The sequence below is a fragment of the Ursus arctos genome, unplaced genomic scaffold (genome assembly GCF_023065955.2).
Source record: "Ursus arctos isolate Adak ecotype North America unplaced genomic scaffold, UrsArc2.0 scaffold_17, whole genome shotgun sequence".
Taxonomy (NCBI): Eukaryota; Metazoa; Chordata; class Mammalia; order Carnivora; family Ursidae; genus Ursus; species Ursus arctos.
In genome coordinates, this window is record NW_026622841.1 from 29,105,933 (window position 1) to 29,127,781 (window position 21,849).

A 21,849-nucleotide genomic window follows, 5' to 3' on the forward strand; every position below is an offset into this window, starting at 1 on the left:
TCAGGGGAGGGTAAGCAGTATAATGAGGAGTGTGTTAAAGAGAAACCCTGGCAGTAACTTAGGGTACTTTCCTCCAAAAGACAGATCTAAGCTGGAGAAAAATAACTTCTTCCAAACATTTGAACATTTATTTTCGAGAAGGGTTGTGTTTGCACTCTGAGGCTATACACAGTAAAACTCAAGCAAATGGGAAGAAATTATAAAGAAACCACTTTTAACTCAATATATTGTAGTCCTCAACCAATTAATATTGAAAGAACCACGTATCATATGTTTGTTGTACATTTTAGGATAAACAAAACCCACTGATATTTGTATAGTCTATAACGGATGCTATTCCTAATTTTATTTTTTGTTTGTTTTATATATAATGGAATTGTAAAGCATCTTGCTTCATCCTTGGAGTAAATGGCAGAACTGAGAATTAAATAATATCTTCTGGTGCTGGGTCCCTAACTGAGCCATCACTGGTACCTTGGATTCATGCTGAAGACTGGCTTGCTGTCTGTCACTGAAAGGATTCAAGGAGACACAGCAAGACCATCTGTGGGGGGCCCTAATTAGCTGGCAAATTTCTCTGGGACAAACTTTCAGCACTTTTGCTGCTCTGAGACTATTTTTTATTATTATTAATTGTAGAGTCTTCAAAATAATTCATAAGACAATTTCTGTTAAACTTGTTCGTGGCTAAGAACAGCTTAGATAAATTATTTTCAACCAATCTTTTCCTTGTTTGAAAATCTAAGTTTCCCCGTGCTGCTCTCTCTAGAAAGCCCAGCTGGGTTTCAGTTTGGGAGACTCTTAATTTCTACTTTAAGCATCTAACAGATATCTAATGATATTTCTGCCTCAGTCCTTAGCCAACTTCATTCTGTTCACAGCCTGCAGAGAACTGAGGACAGTAATTCTCAGTGAATAATAATTTTTTCCATCAGGTATCCTGATCTTTCTTCTGCAAACCCAATAGTACCTCAGTAGCATTTTTTTTTTTTTGATGCTTTAAGAGGCTTAATGTGTGTACTTAGTCTCACAATCAATCAATACCTACTAATCTCAATAAGGACTTTGTCTTACTTTTTAATTTGTCTAACATTTAGTCCACATTATTTTCTTGGAGTTGCCAATGTCTTCTCCCATTGGAGATTGAGATTAACCACCAAAATCCACTACACTTTACATTCCTGGTCTATTTTGGGGTGTTTATGAGAGGCTCTAAGTGCCTCAGCAAGCAAAGAAAAGTGCACAGCTAGTGAATATTTCATGGCTTCTGCTGTCTTGGAAGTTGATCGAGGCTTGTCTGCATCCAAGCGCAAGTCCACATTTGGGGAAAAAGTGGAGACCATCCCCACACATATATAAAGCAGCAATTAAACCCAAGAATCACTGGAGCTGGGTTTTGGGGCCACATAGAACAGTGCGGGATGTCTGTTGGACACCACAATTGCAAGTGATTTTTAGCAGTGTCTCCAGTCTCACTGTGAGGAGTGACACGTTTAGATTTGCTGGCTGGGTGGACAGACAGAGATTATGAGCTTTCGGAGCTATAGCAACAGGAAGAAGGTAGCAGAGGACCTTTATATGGGGGTTATTAGGATACTAAAAAGTCTTAATCTGTGTGACAGAACTGTCATGGAAATGTTGTGCCTAGAAAGAAGAGCAGAAGGGATAAAGTAATTGTGCTAAAGGATGCAAAGGGCTTTCTCATCAAAGTGGGAGCCGACTGTTTCCATGTTGCTTCTGAAGGCAGAAGTAAGATAAGCGGAAGATAAGAGAAAGACTTCATCTCAATATAAATAAATGATTTGTAACAATCACAATGATAAAACACTGAATTATTTCATCTTGAGCTCTCAGTCTCTGCGGTATCAAGCCAAAGATGGATGAATGCAACTCTGGGATGTGAAAGATATTGCAGGGATGGAGAAGTAGGTCTAGGTGACTGACAAAGTCTTTCTGGATTTCGGGATTCACATTATCTTCTTCAAAGGACAAATTGATAACCAGAATTCTGCTTGATGAGTGCAGAACTAACATGATCCAAGGCTTAAGGCAGCGGCAGGCTCTGTTGGTTCCTAGAACTCTCCCAATCACAGACAGGGGCTCCTGATTTGACATAAGGTACATGGGCTGAGGCCCTGGTAACTCTTTCTCCACTGACTTACATCTCATTTTTAGGTTTCTTGCCATCCGTCTTCATTTAGACCATCACACTCTTTCTTAATGAACTATGCTCAGTAACAAAATAAGACCTCTATTGGGGGCTCAAAACCTGACACATGAATTAATTATTTAGATTTAAATAATTAACTGATATTTTCTGGAAATCAGATTCTCTCTAGGCAAAGTTCAATCCTGGAAGAGCTATTTCCCATATAACACATGAGGGCACTTAATTAAACACGGATTTATCAGTTCAGGAAATTTCTCCTGGCTGGATCCCACATCCCCACAGTCTGATTTGGGTTCTTTTGTTTTTGCTGGAATTCCATTGTTTCCACATTGGTGTGATGTTGGACATCCTCCTCAAAGTAGCTTCTTTTAGCTTCTGTTTGGTATCTTTCCAAGATGCTGTTTCTTGTATTTCTTGCCTAAGAAACACACATAGCAGTTAAATGGAGGAGAAAAAAATTCTACTTCCTCCCTGTCCTTCACCTGCTCCTGCAGCAACTGGCTTCTGACCTTATGGTTTTACTGGTGCTTTGTATCAAACCCAGCACTGTGCCTGTGCACTTACCCCTTCTTTTCTAAGAAGAATGAGGAGAAGAAGAATGAGTAGAGTGAGAGTACAGTGTCCTCCAACTCTATTACTTCTGTCATCATTGTCATCAACTTCCTTTCCTCTGCATTCTGGGAAGCATTCTTAAGTTTCTCCTCCACTTTCACTGATTTAAGTTTTAATGATGTCAAATCTGATTGTACCATCTTTGGTTTGGGGTTAAACTCCATTATTGAAACAAGTTTCTTTATACATTTTCAATACTATTTTCTTTTATTATTATTATTATTATTATTATTTTTAATCAGTCTGTTGTCATTGCATATAGGAACTGATATTTAATGAGAACCTACTATGTGCCAATGCTAGTTTCTGGTACTAAAGTAACATGCATTACTTTATGATTGCTATGTTGTGTCTCCCACTACTCTACTTTACTCTAAGATCCTTGTTTTCAGGTAACATTCTACCTTCGCGTAGAGACTCTATTCATTTTAGAGCTTTCTACTTTTCTATAGAGGCCATATTCTGGCATACTCTTAAGAATTTGTAAATATTCTTTTGGAGCAAAAATTAGAGTTTTATTATTTTCAGAGGTCTTAGTTTTCTCTTTGTCGTAATGGCAACTTTTATTTCTGGTGCCACAGTATTTTTCAGAAACTCCTTTTTTGGTTACTCATCCATCCTCAGATGTGTGGCTCTGTCTGAACCTGTTAGACCAGACTAATGGTCCTCACTCTTACTTACTTGAACCCGGAGTATTTAGATAATACTTAGATATTTAGATAATAGCATGCCTTCCTTCTAGGGCCATTGATTTCTCTGGTTTTCCTGAGACTATCTTTCCAGGGTGCAATACTTAAATATCCACACCCCTCTCATGTACCTGACATACTGCCATTTCTGTGAGTTGCAGTTATGAATAGATTTACTCAAGAGATTTTAGGAAAGTGGGCTTCTGACCATCTCAAAATCAGCATTTGGAAAGTGGAATAATTCATGTCTCATTTTGTGTTTGGTGCAAACCCTCATCTCTAAGCTGGGGGTGGGTACAGAGAGTATATAAATTTCACAAATTTCCCTATTAATTTTTGGGACAGCAGACTGATGGATTTCATTAAGCCAAATCCAGAAATGTCAGTGATATTGTTTTCTCTAGTTAGTCTTTTTGTTCCCTGGCTTTGTCTATTTTAATTAGAATGTTGGAGGCTTTTTACTAGATATCATTTTGAATTATTAGCTTTCCACCATAATTTCTTTTTGCGATACTGACAAGCTATAGAGGTGAGTTGAGAAAAAAATTCAGAAGGTCAACAAAATATATCCCAGGATTAGAGGACAAGACATATGAGTTTAGACATAAGGGACTAAATTTACACAGTCTACAAAAGAGAGGTCTCCGAGGGAGGATCTTTGTGACATGATCTATAAATATCGTCAAGGTAACAAAATAAACAAAGCAAATTATTTACAGTCACAAAAGATAATAGGACAAGAATGATTGTCTGGAGTTAAGTGAGGGAAAGTTTATAATAGGTTATAAAAAGAGAAAGTTTTTAGTTGAAAGCAAAACCAAATAATATAACTAACACACAAAAGTCAAGATCTGTCACAGACCTGTAATAAAATGTTGTTTAAAAAATTTACAGGAATAGAAAAATGTATTTTTAAAAACTAAAGATGAATGATTATTAAGTATTCATTGTCATAATTAAGATCAAGTCTCGGTATTTCCTGTTCCCTCATTGTAGCATCTTTGACAAGCTATTTTTAAATATGCATAGTGAGAAGAACATTAATTGCTACATATGACTGTTGTGCCCACTATATTTTAGGAATAATTTCCCATCAGTTTTATAACCATTCCAAGTCATATCTTTTTTTTTTTAAAGATTTTATTTATTTATTCGACAGAGATAGAGACAGCCAGCGAGAGAGGGAACACAAGCAGGGGGAGTGGGAGAGGAAGAAGCAGGCTCATAGCAGAGGAGCCTGATGTGGGGCTCGATCCCATAACGCCGGGATCACGCCCTGAGCCGAAGGCAGACGCTTAACCGCTGTGCCACCCAGGCGCCCCTCCAAGTCATATCTTAAACAAGGACAATAGTGATCTTATCATACTCTTTTCTGTCACTACCAAAATTTTGAAATAAAACATATATGTGTCTGTGCTTAATTCCTCAAGTCCTACTGATTTCTTCGTCTTTTCCTATTTTACTTCCATGCTCACTTTTCTACCAAGATTGCTCTCTTCATGAATGAGCTCTCATTTCCTAAGTGGAATGGCATATTATCACTTCTATTCTTACATGACCGATAGGACTGACCAACTCTTGCTTCAGGAAAGCTCTCCTTGCTTGCATTCTATTCTTCTGGTGGCTTTCCCATATCTCTGTATATTTCTTTTTTATTCTCTTGGCAATATGGATCTACATATTATAGTATTATTCTGCAGATCCAATAAGAAGATGACAAAAAATTTCTTATCCAAGTACCTTGCACAGAGAACTCAGCAAATATTATCCTGGTTGATTAAAGACACCCTTTATGCTCTCTTCTTTCTAGGAAGAACTCCATAGAGAATCTCATCTCTTGCTGTGATTTCATTTACCACTAATAAACTAAAGATTTCCTAATCCGTAATCCATATCTCTAAGCCTCTGCCTTTCCTCTGAACTCCAAATCTGTCTTTTGAAACTATTCTCCTTATATGTCTAACCAGATATTCCAAAAGTAATTTAAACTTAATGCAATAGAAATTTGACTCATTATTCACATCTCCCTCCTTGACTTCAGACCTGTCCACTCTTTCTCGATTCTGTATCTCAAGCAGTGATACTGTTAACCTTCTGGTGTAACCAGTGATCTAAGCAACACACCTCAGCCAGTTTTGGTTCCTGTCTGTTTCTTATTCCCACAGGCCCATGGAGCACTAATATCTGACAAGTTTCCTCTAGTAATGTGACATGGATCACATTCCCCTTTCCTAGTTTCTCAGCTGTGGACCTAGTTCATCTAGTTCAAATTATCATCTACTTTCTGCTGGATGACTGAAAGAGCCACCCAAGCCATCTTATTGGTCTCTAGCATATTCTCATTGTAATCCATTTTCCATAGTACCTTTAGCGAGAGCTTTGCAAGCTTTGTAAATCACACACTCATTCATTTCACATCTCTGCTTAAACACTGTCCCTTGTGTCACATCACCTTTTGGGTAAGTCCAAACTTCTCAGAATTGAAAAAAAAAAAAAAAAAGGATGGGGGGCCATCAATTTACTTCCAGACTATGTTTCCTAGATTTCTTTCCCCTTCTCCTCCTCCTCCTCCTCCTCCTTCTCCTCCTCCTCCTACTCCTTCCTCCTCCTCCTCCTCCTCCTCTTCTTCTTCTTCTTTTAGTGTAACTATGGTCTTTATATTTCCTTTTTTAAAAATTTTTTATTTTGTTCAGTTAGCCACTGTATAGTAGTACATCATTCGTTTTTTGTGTAGTGTTCAATGATTCGTGAGTTACGTATAACACCTAGTGTTCCCTCCTACACATACACGCCCTCTTACATAGCACATACTAGACGGAACAATGGCCTCAAGCATTAACTGCTATTTCCTCCATGATTTGGCACAAACTGTGCACCTCTCCCATTGCTCTGTCCTTGCTTCAATTCAGTACCCACTTGTGTGGGACTGAAATGACCAACACCCACAGACCATTTCTCTCTTTCTTGGATGGTATTTGATAAATGAGTGAACTTTCTAATATTCTGATTTTACACCATAAATGAGTGTTCCCAGGCACTGAATTTATATCATCTCATTGGAACTTCACAAATACCAAATATTTTAGGTTTTTGTTTTGCAGATGAGAAATTAAAGCTCTGAGAGGTGAGAAGATTTGTCCACATTCACACTGTTAATAAGTTGGTGAAAGAAGTCAGATCAATAATGAGGGCTCTCTTACTCCAAAATCTGTTTTTCCACTATCATAGGTGGTCATAGTGGGATATTTTGTAAAGTATTAAACTTTCTTCTACTCATTATTCAAAGAATTGATCAGTAATCAGTGAGTATGAGATCTCTTCCCCAGATGGAAGGTTATCCTAAATGTATTCAAGGCACCTCCCCAATTCTAATTTCTTTACTCTCAGGGGAAACTGAGACAGTCTCACAACTAACTCTTGGTAGAATCGTAACACTATCTCAATTTTTAAGTGTAGAAAACTACTATCTTAATGTTAATAACAAGGCTGTGTGGTATTTGTAACAGAATATAAATTATCCAAGTACAATATTAAAAAGCTTGATATAGCACCATTTTGTATATTAATGTAGTTTTAGTAGCTTCTTATTTATCCAGAACTTGAACACAATGTATTCTGGATAGTCAACAATTCAAACTGATAATTAATTGACTGGCATCTATTACAAGATAAAATCATAGCAAGTAAAATGTATCAAAATTATACTGAATAAAATTAAATATTTCTTGAATATTACATTATCTCACATAGCCTCAGAGTTATCATTGCATATATTAATATAATTATACCATAGACGTATGAAAGTAAAAGACAACTGAAATCTCTGGTCAATAAAATGCAGATAGAAAATTTGGATATTTTTCTGAAACTTATTAGTATACAAAATTTTTTGGTCTTCTATGGTTTAGATATTCATACCATTATCTTGTCCATGTGTTTAAATAGGCTTAGCCCTAATATTTTGCTTTTACAAGGTGAAAGTCAGTTTTGATGACTGAAGAGTAAAAATTGCAATCTGTAGTAACCACATCAGATTTTACTATGAAGTTTATTGGTCAAAAAGTCTTAACTTTTTTATTGATACTTTTTGATATGTCAGCACCTGGGCCCAGAACCATGGGAAATATAAAAAAAAAATGTAGGGGCTCCCTTCTCAAGTAGATTACAATTCAGCAAATTATGGACAGCTGAGTGAAATGAGTGACTACAACAATAATAAATATAAAGAAATTGAGCTTAGTTTCAAATGACTGGAATTTGAAAGGGTCACAAAACTTAAAGAAAAGTAACTTGATCAAGACCTTGATTTTCTTCTAATCAGAAGCTTGCATTACTGTTCAAAGTTGGGCACCATGCTTTGTTTAAAGATAAAGTTTAAAAAAGAAAGAAAGGAAAGGAAAGAAATCCAAACTCTGTATGCTGCAATTTAAAGCTCATGGTAATTCACCTACCACCTAAATTTTAGACAATGATCCTAGGTTCTTATGCATCAACTATATAGTATTAATTTGCAGTTCACCAAACACTCTATTCTCTAATCTTTGAATACCCTGTTTTTGTCATATATTCTATTTGAAGTCCTATTTTAAGTGTAGTCCAAGGTACTCCCTCTTCCTTGACACCTCACCTTGTCTTTTTATTTGAATCAGTCTCTCCTTCCCCCCATGTTCCTATCAGACTCGACTCTTCTCATTCATCTATTCAATTACCTACTACATGCTGGTTTATTCCAGAAACTGGTATGTAGGTGTCTTTCTCCCACATGAGGACAAAATCACTTCAAACTCAAGGACTATATTGTGTTTTCCTCTATTTTTTGAAAAACCCTAACACAGTTGAATGAATGATTTTGAGAATAAGCAAGTTAATCTGTATTTAAAGAATGAATCCATGTTAGACTGAATAAATGAATGAATGCAGGTTACTTAGATCATGTATAAGAGCCCTGTTTTCAGATATTTCAACCTTAATAACCCTTCAGGAAAAAAGTTTAGTTATTCCACAAGAATTATTAACACCTAATGTGAATTTTACTGAGTATTATCATGAGGAGGTCAATGTGATACAGAAGTCTGTGTGGTGCAGATGGAACTCTATTTCCCATTTGCAAAATCAGCTCTTTTCCACTTGATGTTTCCAGTTTTGTTTGCTTGTCCTGAGCAGTTGTGCTCTCTTCTGGCTTACAAAGGTCTTACATTTCATGGTGAGAACGTGCATGTCAAACATGAATTTACCCAGAGGTTATCAACTAAGTTGCTAACTATTTCTTCCCTCCATGATTTATCTTTTCATTAGGATACAAATAGTAAATAATACACTTTGAAAGGTTAATTTAATTAATAGTGCAACAGACAGGCACCCACTTGGTACAATTAATTCCCTCATTAAATAAAAATGGCTTCGTCATGTAGTACACACCAGGCACCGTGCTAAACTCTGGGGAGATAAAGATGAATATGGTGGCAGGGTCACCATTTTTTAGTAAAGTGAAATGGAATATAAATAAATCATTGTAAGAAATATCGTAAATACTCTAATAAAGGGAAGAGTGGCTTATGCTGACAAGGGTGTCGAAAGGTCTGCCTGTAAGTGACTAGAGAAGTAAGAGATGGATGTGCCTAAGCTCCCCCTAAAGAAAAAGTAGGATGGCTTCCATAGCGACTGGATACTTTAGCTGTCCCTAAAGGACTTTAGAAAGATATCCATGTAAATAGGTTAATGTATTCCTTTTGAAGGAATGCTTGTCCTCTAAGGACTGGAAAGGTGAGCAGCAGCTGACAGAAATGAGGTGGCATTTACTTGGATCTTGCTCAGGGAGCTGAGTGGCTCTGAAACAACATGGAACACCTGGGTCTTCATCTGACGGACATGAGCACTCAAAGGGAATCATGTGACATTCAAAATGGATGGCAAGTGCCAGGGTAGGTTAGAGGAAGCAAATATAAACTTCAATCATTTAATGATTTTCCTAAGCGTTTAGTAATCTGCCATGTAATAACTTCAGTTACTTAACTATTGCATTTCAATGACCATGTATACACCTGGAAGATACCTTCCTCTCTCTTCACCCCCCCCTTTCTTTCCCTTTCCCTTTCTCTCTCTCCCTCCCTCTTCCCCCTCATCTCTGACATGCAAACACACATGCACAGGAGTACACACACACTCCCTTAGACTTTTGGGTGCATTGGTTAAGGAACCAGGCATGCAAATTCACAAAATTTCACTAACTAAAACTGAAGATCAGTAGCATTAGAATGCTTCAAAATTCAAACATCAGTCAGTTTTGTGGCCCTTAGTAACTCAAGAGAAGGGACTAGAGTGGAGTACCTTAGAATTTCAAAAAAGAGGTAGACAAAGAAAGTTTTATGACTGGGAAAGTCCCACTGCCCTTCATGTTTTTCATCTTCCCTATAAATAGGGAAAAATCTTGCTGACTTCCATTTGAGGAGTACGGACAGAGGCATTAAACATTCAGGAGAAGGCTAACACACTAAATTTCCCTCTCATAATGCCCGCTGATATTTGACAAGCTACTCATCTATTTACTGTTAAAAGACATTTCCATAGGCTCTTTCCTCTTAACCAATATTAAAATAATTGTACAAAAGAACACCAAGGACACAGCTGGCATGACAATTCCTGTGTTTTACCACCAAATCAGAATGGCTGACATGGAAAACACAGTAACAGATGGTGGAACAGATAGCCAGAGGGGCAAATGATTTGCTCAAGGTCATAAGAATTTTGCACCAGAAGTAGAAACAAAAACCAGAAAGACCTTGAAGCGAAATGCTACTGTTTACATATCTCTTTTCATTGAGGAATAAAGTTTCAATGAATCAATTAAAGGATAATTATACTACAGCTACAGTTCTTTATTAGATCCAATTATGGAAATGACAGTTTTGTTGGAAGAAAGGCAAGTAGCCCACTTTGCCTGACTCTGTTCTATGGAGTGTGAGGACACAAGACTGGAATAAATTCTTTGTGTCCCTATGTGGCATTCTAGGCTATTAGATTGTGTTATTTAGGCATTTGATTCATGAATATATGTACAAAAGGGTCGGTCAGGTTAACATTTTCGGTAGATTTCCCTGACATTCGTGTACAGAATGAATTGAGTAGTGTGAAAGGGGAAAGGGCAGGGAGACTGTCCTCAGGGAGGACAAGCTGTAGGATTCCTCAGGCACAGAGGTCAAATACAAGAAGAGGCTGAACTGAAGTTAGAACTTGGAGGGTGGCATGCTCCCTGCAGAGACAGAGAACGATACTGACCTTGCTGAGGATGAGTGATACAAGCAGGGTGTTTGATGGCAGCGTCCAGGAGGCAGGTTCATTTTTAAAGCTCAGAGGGAAAGCACAAACTGGGCTCCATCAAAATTTAAAACTCTTGCTCTTTGAGATACTGTAGAAGAGCCACAGACTGGGGGGAAATATTTTCAGAACATATATCTGATAAAAGGCTTATATAGAATATGAAAGAATGCTCAAAACTCAGTAATGGGGAAACAAACATCTTGATACATCTATTTCGACAAATTTTGAACAGATACTTTAGCAAAGAAGGCATGCAGATGGCCAATAAACACTTGTAGAGATGATTTTCTCTTCTGGTGAAAGCTTATGAACAGGGGCTGGGAGCACCATTAACTCAAAATAATCATAATCATAATCATGCAATTAAATAGTGCTTACAATTTGCCAGACACTGTTCAAAGCACTGTGCATACATTCAGCTCACTTAATGAGTTAATAGAGCAGGGGTTTAATAATCCATTTTATAGATGAAGAAACTGAGGCACAGAGAGGTAAAATAATTTACCCAAGGTCACACAGCTATGAAGTGGCTGAGTCCAGATTTGAACACAAGCAGTCAGGCTCTAGAGCCTATGACTATTTGCTACCTCTCCAGTTACCAACAAAAATATGTTGAGCATCTCCTCTGTGCCCAGTGCTTGGTCATACACTGTAGAGTCATAAGGAACTGATAAAATATAGTTTCTTTCCTAGAGAAACTTAACATCTAAACAGAAAGATAAGCCTGTGTACACCAAACCCTTGACTGCATCTAATCATGATACAATTTCACAATTTGAAAAGAGACAACAAACATACAGAACATCATTATCACTTGTTTGAAAGACAGGGTCTGACTATGACAATTAGTGATTACTGAAAGCATTCCAAGACCTCTATAATTTAGAAATTTCCCAAAGAAAAACAGACAAAGTAGAGAAGAGCAGAATTTGAAAGAATTCAAATAAGAGGTAGGAGTCTGGACATTTGAAAAAGAATCTTCTGGGATCTTTAATACTGTCATAATTGTCAGCAAAATATTTATTAAGTATCTCTTTCATGCTTGGCAGAATCCTTGTGTTTTAGATTATCCTTAATAAACTAGTGTAAACAAGAATGATCCGTGTCCAAACATGACAATGACCTAATTCAAATACCTCCTTATGTTAGAACTGCAGCTGTCAAGTGAGCTGAAACGATTTCTGCTAGCCAGCTATTATTTCAATAACACTAAAGACCCATCCTTAAGAGCCCTGAGTTACTGGGTGTTTTGTTTTTTTTTTTTTTTCTTTTCAATTGGTAACATCTCTTTTCCCAGAATGAAAAACCATGCAAGAAGATGGAAGCAAGGAGATAAGCAGCAGACATCTTTCTTAATTAATTGACTCTGATTAAAAGAAAATAGTGTCTTTGAAGCTGTAGCTACAGATGTCAGCCTGTGAGACATATAGCATCTTCTAAGTCTCAGATTCACTCCATTCCAGCAGCCTAGCCTGGAAAGTAGCCAAATGCGTGCTTCTAACAACTGCGACCGCGCAGGGGGCAGGAGAGAGAAAGGAGAGACAGAGTGAGGAAGGGGAATGAAGAAAGAAACGGAGGAGGGAAAGGGGGGGAACAAAACAAAAACACAACAAACAGAGACAGAGAATGAGAGAAATTGAGGGAGACGTGAGAGTGAAGGATAGGAAGGAGGGGGGTGGGTGTAAAAGGCAGATTTTTATTGGAAGCAATTGAAGTGGTTGCTATGAGACCCGCTCGAGCAGAGGACCAGCAGCCAGCCCGACGCTGATGGTTCTTACCTCGTACTAAACCTTTCTTTTGACACAGTTTTAGAGTTGCTTAATATCTGAGCGAGCACCTGACACGGGCGACTTTTTCTTTCTTTTTTCTCCTCCCGTCTCTCGGGTAAGATGGAGGTAGAAAACGAAGCCAGCTGCTCCCCCAGCCGCGCATCAGGCGGGTCCAGAGAGTACAAGGTTGTAATGCTGGGAGCTGGGGGAGTTGGTAAAAGCGGTAAGTTTTAATACAAATGCTGGGGAAGGAGGGAGCTCTGGAGAGGCAACTCTATAGAGCGAATAATGATGGTAATGATAATAATAATGCCGTGGGAGGCTAGCTAGCTGTAGCAGTTAAACACAAGTATCTGAAAGGATGTTTAAAAGTGATAAGGACTGTTGAAAAGATGTAGAGGAGTCAGGAGAATGGAAAGAGCCAGAGATAATGTATAGAACTTAAAGAAGAGCTTTTTTTTTTTCCTTTGATTTCCTGCTGGGTGATATTTGATTGTAATTTATATGTCCTTTTTAAAGTTAATAACATGATATTTATGAAATAGCCATGATATCAGAAAAATATGCTCCTGTTCTCAAAAATACTCACATGAAGAAGGAGGTGCTATGACTAGTCAATGAAACACACACGCAAACACAAACACAGGGGCAGGATTATCAATGCTCATTGTTGTGTTTGTTTCTGAGATTAGGAGCTTCCTGTCCCCTTTTCCTTGTCTCTGAGCTGACATAGTATGGTGTGGTCTTTGAAAGCCATGAAGAAAGTTGGTTTCTGAAAGTGGCAGGGGCTGGAGGAGTGGTATTCTTTGTGGGAACTGTGCAGGGTGATCAAACCAAATTTTGTGGTTAACAGGTTTAGAAGAGAAAGCTACATGCTTAAGCGGATAGGGGATGCTAATGGAGGTAAAGACTGGTAGATTTATTTTGCTACATTAAAAAGAAGCAACAACAAAAGAAGTTGTCAGTGGTGGGGTTTCTTGTGGGGCTCAAAAGGCCAAATATAACAAATTCAAACAGTAGGTAGTAGTGTTTCAGGCTGATCTTACGGTGACTATCTTGGGGCTGTGGTTAGCACTAGAAAATAAAAGGGTAAATATAACTTTTTATATAAATTCAAAAAGATCCCCATGGGGGATACATCTGTGGGGATGTCAGAAAACAGAAGAAATATTAGAGTTAACATGGACCAATAAATAAATAAATAATAAATAAATAAATAATATATATATCTTCCATAGTTTTGTGCTTGACAGAAGGATTCAAAGTTGAGGCCAAGATTTTGGCATAAGAAATATCCCCACCCCCAAAAAGCTGATAATTTGGTAGTGAGTCCACAGGTGGTAAGAAAGTTGATCAGTAAAGAAAGGAGAATAGGGAGTGAGACTCTAGCCGACAACAAAGGTGGAGAGGTTAGAAAAATAGGAAGAGAGATAAAATTGACACATCCTCCCCCCTAAAAAAAACACCATAATGGATTACTATAAAAATAAAAGAAATAGGTGAATCTGGATTTCGTCAATTACTAAATTCTTGGTCTAAATGAGAAAAATAAGTCATCTCTTCTAATAAGGAAACGTGAAGTGAAAAACTTTACAACTGGGTAGGAATGAGGAATTTTCTAAAAGCTTTCTTTTTTTTTTTTTTTAATAGTTTGAAGGGGAAATATCAAAATAGGTAAGGATTAGGGAGGGAGGGAAAGAAGAAGGAAGGATAAAGAGAAAATAATCCGAAATAAAACTATCTTTTGAAAGAATATAGTCAGATGCAAGGAGGAAGAACAATGTGAGAATAAAATAGGAGAGAAACAGCTCTAAGAAAAAGGCAGGAGACAAATCAACAGAAATGCTAGCAGCTGTCTGTAAGGTCAGAGAGATGCTGCGAAAGCCCCACAGTGTGCCTGTGGGTTACCTTTGCTTGCTGGCTGGGTATTTTCCTGTTTCACCAGGAGCTTGGGGGATGTGGGAATAGCGTGACTGGTTTTTAGTCATATATTCCATGGAGATGGACCACAGAGAGAGGAGATGTAGGATAGGGCATTCTTTAGCAGTATACTTATCCTGGAGGTGATATTATGTCTACTGTTTTGACCTTCCCCGTATACTTTTGTACTGACTAATCATTGTCACCTTCCCAATAACCAGACATTTTTGACATGATGGAATGTTGGCAGAAATCTTTGACATAACAACACGCTGGGCTGCTCTTCCCTTCACTGTCTACATTAAATAGTCGAGCAAAACTTTTTCAGTGTGATTAACACAGGAGTAGCCAGTTCACCTCCGAGATGGTTAAGAATAAAAGATGGTTAATAGTTCTGCTGTGCTGTTACTTTAGAGAGAATATAATTCACAGGACAATTCCAGGTCCAAAACATGCTGTCTTCGTGGCTAAACGTTGGGAATCAGAGTGATCGAGTCATATCTTACTCTTGAGCTTCGCCCTCTGATTCATTCGGTGTTGACAGTATATACATATTCAAGCACTGATTCTCAACATTAACCTCTTTTGAAGGTTAAAATGTTTGCTTTCAAGTGAACTGAATTTTTTTTTAAGAAAAAAGCCACTTTTTGTGTTGCTGAATATCTGGATCAACAGAGCCCCGATTTACTTTCCTTCCCACAATTTTCAATGGTTTATGTGAAAGAATTGCACAAACCTATTCAGGTGGGTTGTGTGAAGGGATTTTGAGGAGAAATCTGCTGTTCTGAAGAAACTAAAGATGTATCAAGCTATCATCTGTTTCTAATTCTGAGTCATTCTGAGTCTGCCTTGAACATGAATGAGAAACTCAATTTACTGGAACCATAATTTTTAAATGAACAGAATCTTGGAGATTGTCTATGCTTACTGTGAAATTAGATTTTTTCCCCCTATCCATATTTTACTAAGACATCTTTTGGTGAGTAGGAAATTTTGGAAGGATTTGCAACTTCACTGAAACAGGATTTCCCACAAGATTTAAAATGTATGGGTAAATAACAGTACTGTGTTTGAGAAATCTCAAACCACCAATCAACAAGTTGTTGAGCAGGTATTATGCATGGGCCCTGTGCTAGTTCCCATAGAGAGGAAGCAAGAAGGAAGTGAACATTCCTGTGGCAGTTATGGAAACGTGGTTTTCATGCTAATCTCCAGTCTTCACAATCTAAATAGCTGTTGCCAATTTGCAAATGGAAAAACTGAAGCCCACGGTGACCACTTGTGCTTGGCCACGGAGGTAGTAATAGATTTCTGTGACATTTTACCTGACTCTTCTACATTCTATTTGACACCCTAGAAGAAAGAACAAAGAGTTCTACCACTTACTATCAAGAAGAAAATAGGGTACCCGAGTGGCTCAGTCAGTTAAGCATCAGACTCTTGATTTTGGCTCAAGTCATGATCTCAGGGTCATGAAATTGAGCCCCATGTGGGCTCTACTGTGAGTGTAGAGCGTGTTTGGGATTCTCTTTCTCCCTCTCCCTCTGCTTCTCCCCCACCCACCACGCACTCGCTCTCTCTAAAAACAAGAGGAAAAAAAGGAAAAAAAAAAAAAAAAAGAACAGGCCTGTTGGTGATGCATTCTCTACTTCTTGAATATTATATCTAAAAGTGATTTCTACCATCTAGACTAACACTCTTATTTATGTATCTATAGCTTTAAAGATTTTAAATCTATAGTACACAAACATAATATGTATATTATTTATAAATGAAAACATATTTATATCATATTTATATTTATATAATTAAAAGTTAATATTATCCAAGAGTGTTGTAAATACTGAGAAAACAGGATGAACAAAAAAGACTCCTCACTCTGTCTGAAAGCTGGAGGAACCGAGGCCCGGGAAGTTGAAGGGACTTGCCAAATTCATGCCACAGTTGTGGCAGAGTCAAATCTAGAACACAACCCTCCTGACCCCCTTGAAGCTGTTTTTACTCTATATCTGAGTTTTTACATAAGGTATTGTCAAAGAAATTGGATCAGTTACCCAGTGAATTTGGTAGTGAATTAGGCACATTCTAGCCTCCCTCTCTTTGTTCCACTGCCTACCATCCTTTCCCCTCCCTCAAAACAGAGAAAAAAGTAAAAACTCACAGCTATAGTTTAAGAGTTTAATGGAGTCTAAACAATCCTTGTTGTTGTTTTTAAGCGTGAACTTTTCTCTGTCTCTGTAGTTTGGAACATAAAGACTTTTCTCCCATGACAGAGCATGGCTAGTGTCTGCTTCCTTCCCCTGCATTCCCATCCGGTCCTTCCAGCTCAGACTCAGACAGCAGATCTTATCCAATAACAATAAGACCTTACTTTCCAAGATACATTATTCCTACTCTGTTTTATGATCTGAATTGAGGGTGAAATAATTTGAGGCAAGCAGGTCATCTGGTCCCTGTGTTCAGACGAGGCATCTGAGGCATGGAAGTATTGATTTTTGTCCAAGAGTATACAAAAGGAAGTAAGAAATAAGAAAGTAACTCACGTTTTCTAACTTGAAATTGTTTTCCATCAAATTCCGTGAGAAAAGTAGGGGAAGTATTCGAATATCAGATGAGATTGACATGGACTTCGCCACTCCCTAGGACGCATTTTGGAATTACCTTGGTGAAATTTTGTCAAGAGTGAAATATGTTTGAAGTAGTATGCAAGTGACTGGGTCGGGAAAGGGTGTTGTTCCTCACTGCTACTCTAGCCGTGACCCCTGCCCTCCGGGAGCTCACCGGCTCATGGGGGGAAATATATTGTTTACTACAAACTGAGAAGTTTATATTCATTCTCTGACATAAGAACTGGGGAAGCTCAGGGTAAGTGGTGGTTAGATTTGCATGTAAAAGCTAAGAAGGCATCTCAGCTGAGGTGATACTTGCATTGTGTATTAAGGGATGAATGGCATTTCTTGAAGTTGGGAAGGAACAGTACAGAGAAAGCAGAGGATGGAGAGGAAGAGAATTTAACAGGAACAGGGCATGTGAAGAGAAAAAGCCATGTGAGGGCTATCATAATAATGGAGGGACCTTGATAACTTGGTATCTTTGGGGGCATTTGGAAAAATCTCCCCTAAGTCACGCTGTCAAACTATCTCAGAAAACTGAAAAGTAAGACAAAACAAAACAAATAAGGTGAAAGCAAACAGAGTTTTAGGGGACTCAGAATTGATTAGAATGCATCCATTGTGATTTTTTTTAAGAGGAAACTCATTTGCAAAATAGGCAATCCTACTTTGCCCCACACTCTCCTACAATTTGTCTCTTTTATACATTGAGTTTTGTGAAGGAGGATTTTATAAAATGAAAGCAATAACAATATTTTCTGAGGTAAACAGAAAGCAGCACAAAACCAATTGCTTCAACCACAATGAATTGGTATAAGCAGGTAGAAAATCGAGCCTTTATCTGATGAATTCAATCAAGGCAAACAACCCCGTGCATCATCCCTGTCCCCAAGGCTCTGGGTTTTACCTCATTAGCAGAACTTTGGATCTGACAAAGCTGAATAATTGCCACATCATGACCATGTGTTATTTGAACCCTCTGAATTGCAAAGGCAAAGGAAAAAGATAAACAAGGGAAAAATGAAAAGATTTCAAGACTGGGCGGCCCTCTGCTCTCCCCCTTAATTGTCAACACTCTAGTCATACAGCACATTATCACTCACTGCGATCCTTGGCGAGAATTGGCCAAGAGGGCCCAGTAAGGCTCCGTAGAAAAGTAAATTGATAGCCACTGGCTCAAATAATGATTGAAAGTGTAATTCAGGTAAAAGATGTTGACGAACAATATTTCCACAATTATATGCACTCTATAGATTTTAAACTGATAAAAAAGACTTAGTACCATCCTATGTCTTTATCAGAAAAAGGGCCTGGAGATGAATGAACTTGTATCGATCCCTGACTACCCGCGTGCTGGGTGCCTTGCACGTACACATTCACTTCGGAGCCCCAGTGGCCAATGATCTATGGCATTCACCTGACCCCGTTTACTCCTCACCTCGATCTGGTGAGGTAGACGTCAGTGTCTGCACTTCATACATGAGAAAGCTGGGCCCACAGAAAAAAGTGATGTACCCAGAGACGCAGAGCTATGAGATGATGAGCCCGCGGCACCACGTATCTATCAGTTCAGTGCTCACACTGTTTTCATTTTCCCATGCTGAGAGTTTTCATTGTGTTTCTTGAGGAGACAGTACAATAAACCTGAGTTCTGACTTCAGCTGAATCTCCATAGATCCATTGCAGACATCAGGCAAAATCACAGACACCAAAGTACGTGGCAGATTTTAATTTTGTGTAGAAACTATGGAGTGTTACCCTGATTAGGTGGGAAAGGCATGGAATGTTCTGAGTCAACAAGGTATAGGCACCAAGGGCATCCTGTGTTCTGGTTCATTCTGAGACCCCTGGGGGCCTCATCCACATAGGGAAGTGAGGACAAGCCCCTCAGCTTGACAAAATCAAGTAACTCAGTAATAAGAAATTATTAAAAATTGGAATTACGTTAGTGAAGAAAATAAATGGGGTGCTGGATATATCAGGTGGATTTTGAAATCTCTTGGGTGCTGATCAGTTTTAGGGAGAATATTTTCTCTATATGTGTATATTACAGAGTAATTGAAAGAAACTCCCGTCACAAATGGGAAATAACCTTCTCTGTCTTTTATTAAGAATAGAGGGTGTGTGTGTGTATGTCTGCGTGTGTCTGCGTGCGTGTGTGAGTATCTGTGTATGTCTGTGTATCTAGACCTATGAAAGGCCCTGAACTATTACCAACAATGACACCCCCCACCCTGTCTAGTGGGGTGAAAAGGATGCATGAACAGAGAACTGTTGTGCAATGGGGTAGGTGCACAGGGAGCGATGTACACATAGTATTTTGAAAACAATGTACGTTGTGGCTCAAGACGTTAGAGGAACCTCCCGTAGGTGGCTTAGCTGCTCAGCTCCAGCACTGGAACCAGAAGCCTCCTGACTTCCTGGATGCTGGATTTTCCCATTGGACTATGGTGCCTCTTATAAATAAAACGGCATAAAGTCTGCTTCTCTTAATTGGAGGTTAGGCTGCTGATGGTGACTGGTGTGTGTGTGTGTGTGTGTGTGTGTGTGTGTGTCTTGGCAATGTGGTGGGGTCCTGAGTACACTGACAGAGAGCAATTCTCTGCGTTGCTTACAAGCATGCCTGAAACTCCCTGACTGCTGAGTTTGGCTGTTATTTTCAAAGCCCAGCAATGTGCTCAACTCAATCACTTGGGTTTTGCGCATTAATGTCAGCTCTCTGACGACCATGGCTAGCAGTGCCATCTGCTCTTCTGGTTCATCAGCGGACACCAGCGAAGTGTCATTACTGACAGTTGTGCCAGGTAATCTGTCCTGCCCTTTCTGCCTGCTCTGCCAGCACCATCACATCAGCATTGGCATAGGCGCTGTTCTGGTCTCCACGCTCGCAGGTCCTCGAGCATCCCGCCGCTGCCCAGTGTATTGGGGAGATGGCAGTATGTGCCAGATTCTCCCTGGAGTATGAGTAAAGCCCAGAGCAGGCTGGAGGACGTTGGAGGAAGCTGAGGATGTTGTGTTGAGAAGGAAATCAGAGAATGCACAAGGTTGAGAATCCCAGGGAAAAAATCTCTACTTGAACTAGAATAAGACTGTAGAGAAAATTGGCGGTCTCACAATAAGACAACAGACAAGGGTTTTTAAGTGGTTTGATAAGTTGTGTAGTAGGGGAAGGTCTTTGTTCAGAAGACAGCTTGTACAGGGAAAGCATTGCTTGGGTGTTTGGGTAGTTCCTCACTGAAGGGAGAAGGAAACCTTAGAGAGTTGATCACTCCCTACTTTCTCTTCACACACTTTCAAGTGAGGAACGTGTCAGCGTTGTCTGTGCTTAAGCCCCTGTACACACACCAGGAGGGATAATTCGCGTTCTGTCCAAACTATGTCTCTGTCTTTCAGTTGCTTGCCCCAATGAAAATAACGTGGATTTTTGAGTCTTTAATGTGCCTAATACTGTTCTAAGTGCTTTCTGTACATTATTTCGTGGAATCCTCCAAGACACCGCGGTGTGGCTGTGGTGATTATCCTTAGATGACCGAAGAGAGAAGCGAGGCTGGGGGAGGCTGCGGAGCTCTCGCAGGAACCCAAAACCTGTCGTTGCCCTGCGGGAGTCAGCCTCTGTCACATCCTCTGCTCAGAACTGCCCATGTTCCCCACCTGCCCTTGATCTGTAGGATGACACCTTGGTGTAGCAATTATGACAGAACAATGTGAACCGGAGGCCTGAGTGTGCAGAAACCCAGACTTGTGTTTTCTCATCTGTAAATAAGGATAACGCCAATACTGACCGCAACGACTCATTCTTGAGTGTGTGTAACAAAACCTTGCACATGATAAATGCCAGATAACGCGTGTAATGTAAATGGATAATTTGTCTTTAACTATTTGTCCTTAATACCATTTGAGCTTGCTCAGACTCTGAGTGTCTGTTTTCTCCATCCTAAAAAAAAAAAAAAAAAAAAAAATGACATTATTTAAAATCACCTCAGAGGATTGCTACATCGATGATATTAGAAAATATTAAATACGGTGAATTATAGTGCCCAGGATATTCCATCCTTGATAAATCCATTGCTTGCTGTCCTTCCTCCTTCCCTCCTTTCTTCCTTCCCCTCCCCCTCTCTCCCACATCCCCACCTAAGGCAGTTCACCTCAGTAGAGCGGGAGATGGCAGATCTTTCAATGGGTTATAGGAAAATGCGATTTGGGTTGAATATTGTAAATGTGTCATTGTACCTCCACTTGCTCTATGCCTACTCCTGCTCTCTATATCCTTATATCGATTCGTTGGCTTTAGTCTCTTGAGTAGCAATTTCACTGACAATAATAATGGTGGCTTGCTAGTTACCTTAGTAAACAAACCCTGTATTCATCCTAATTGACCCATCACAGGCACACACACAACACTGCCTTAGAGAGAAAGGATTTGAGGGTTTGAGGATAGTCGCCTGGCCTGCTACACTAGCCCCAAAGGGTTTGCTTGTAGGGGCTACGGTTTATAACACAGCAGGCCTGTGCTTGAATTTGGACTGATTTTTGTTAAATGGAAGAAATCAGACTCTTTATTTAGAAGCATGAGGGGCACATCTGTTATTTGAAATTGAATTGTACTTTAACTAATTGGTCTCCTCCCATCATCTTTTAACCCACGTGGACATCTCACTGCTTTCTGCTCCCTATTTCACCATCAGGGCAATTGTCCATTTTGGTTTTCTCTTCTCCTACTGAAACATCTTCAGTGGCTTGCCCGTTGCCCACAGGCTGAC

The 21,849-nt window shown here is 39.1% G+C and overlaps 1 protein-coding gene across 1 annotated transcript in view; it reads left to right on the forward strand.

Moving 5' to 3' along the window:
- Window positions 1-12,538: 12,538 nt before the first annotated feature.
- RIT2 (Ras like without CAAX 2) overlaps window positions 12,539-21,849 on the forward strand; it is a 348,360-nt gene continuing 339,049 nt past the window's right edge. The window contains exon 1 of the mRNA XM_057313117.1: window positions 12,539-12,780. Within this exon, the coding sequence (XP_057169100.1) occupies window positions 12,678-12,780 (103 nt within the window). The 5' untranslated portion in view covers window positions 12,539-12,677. The remainder of the gene's footprint in view (window positions 12,781-21,849) is intronic.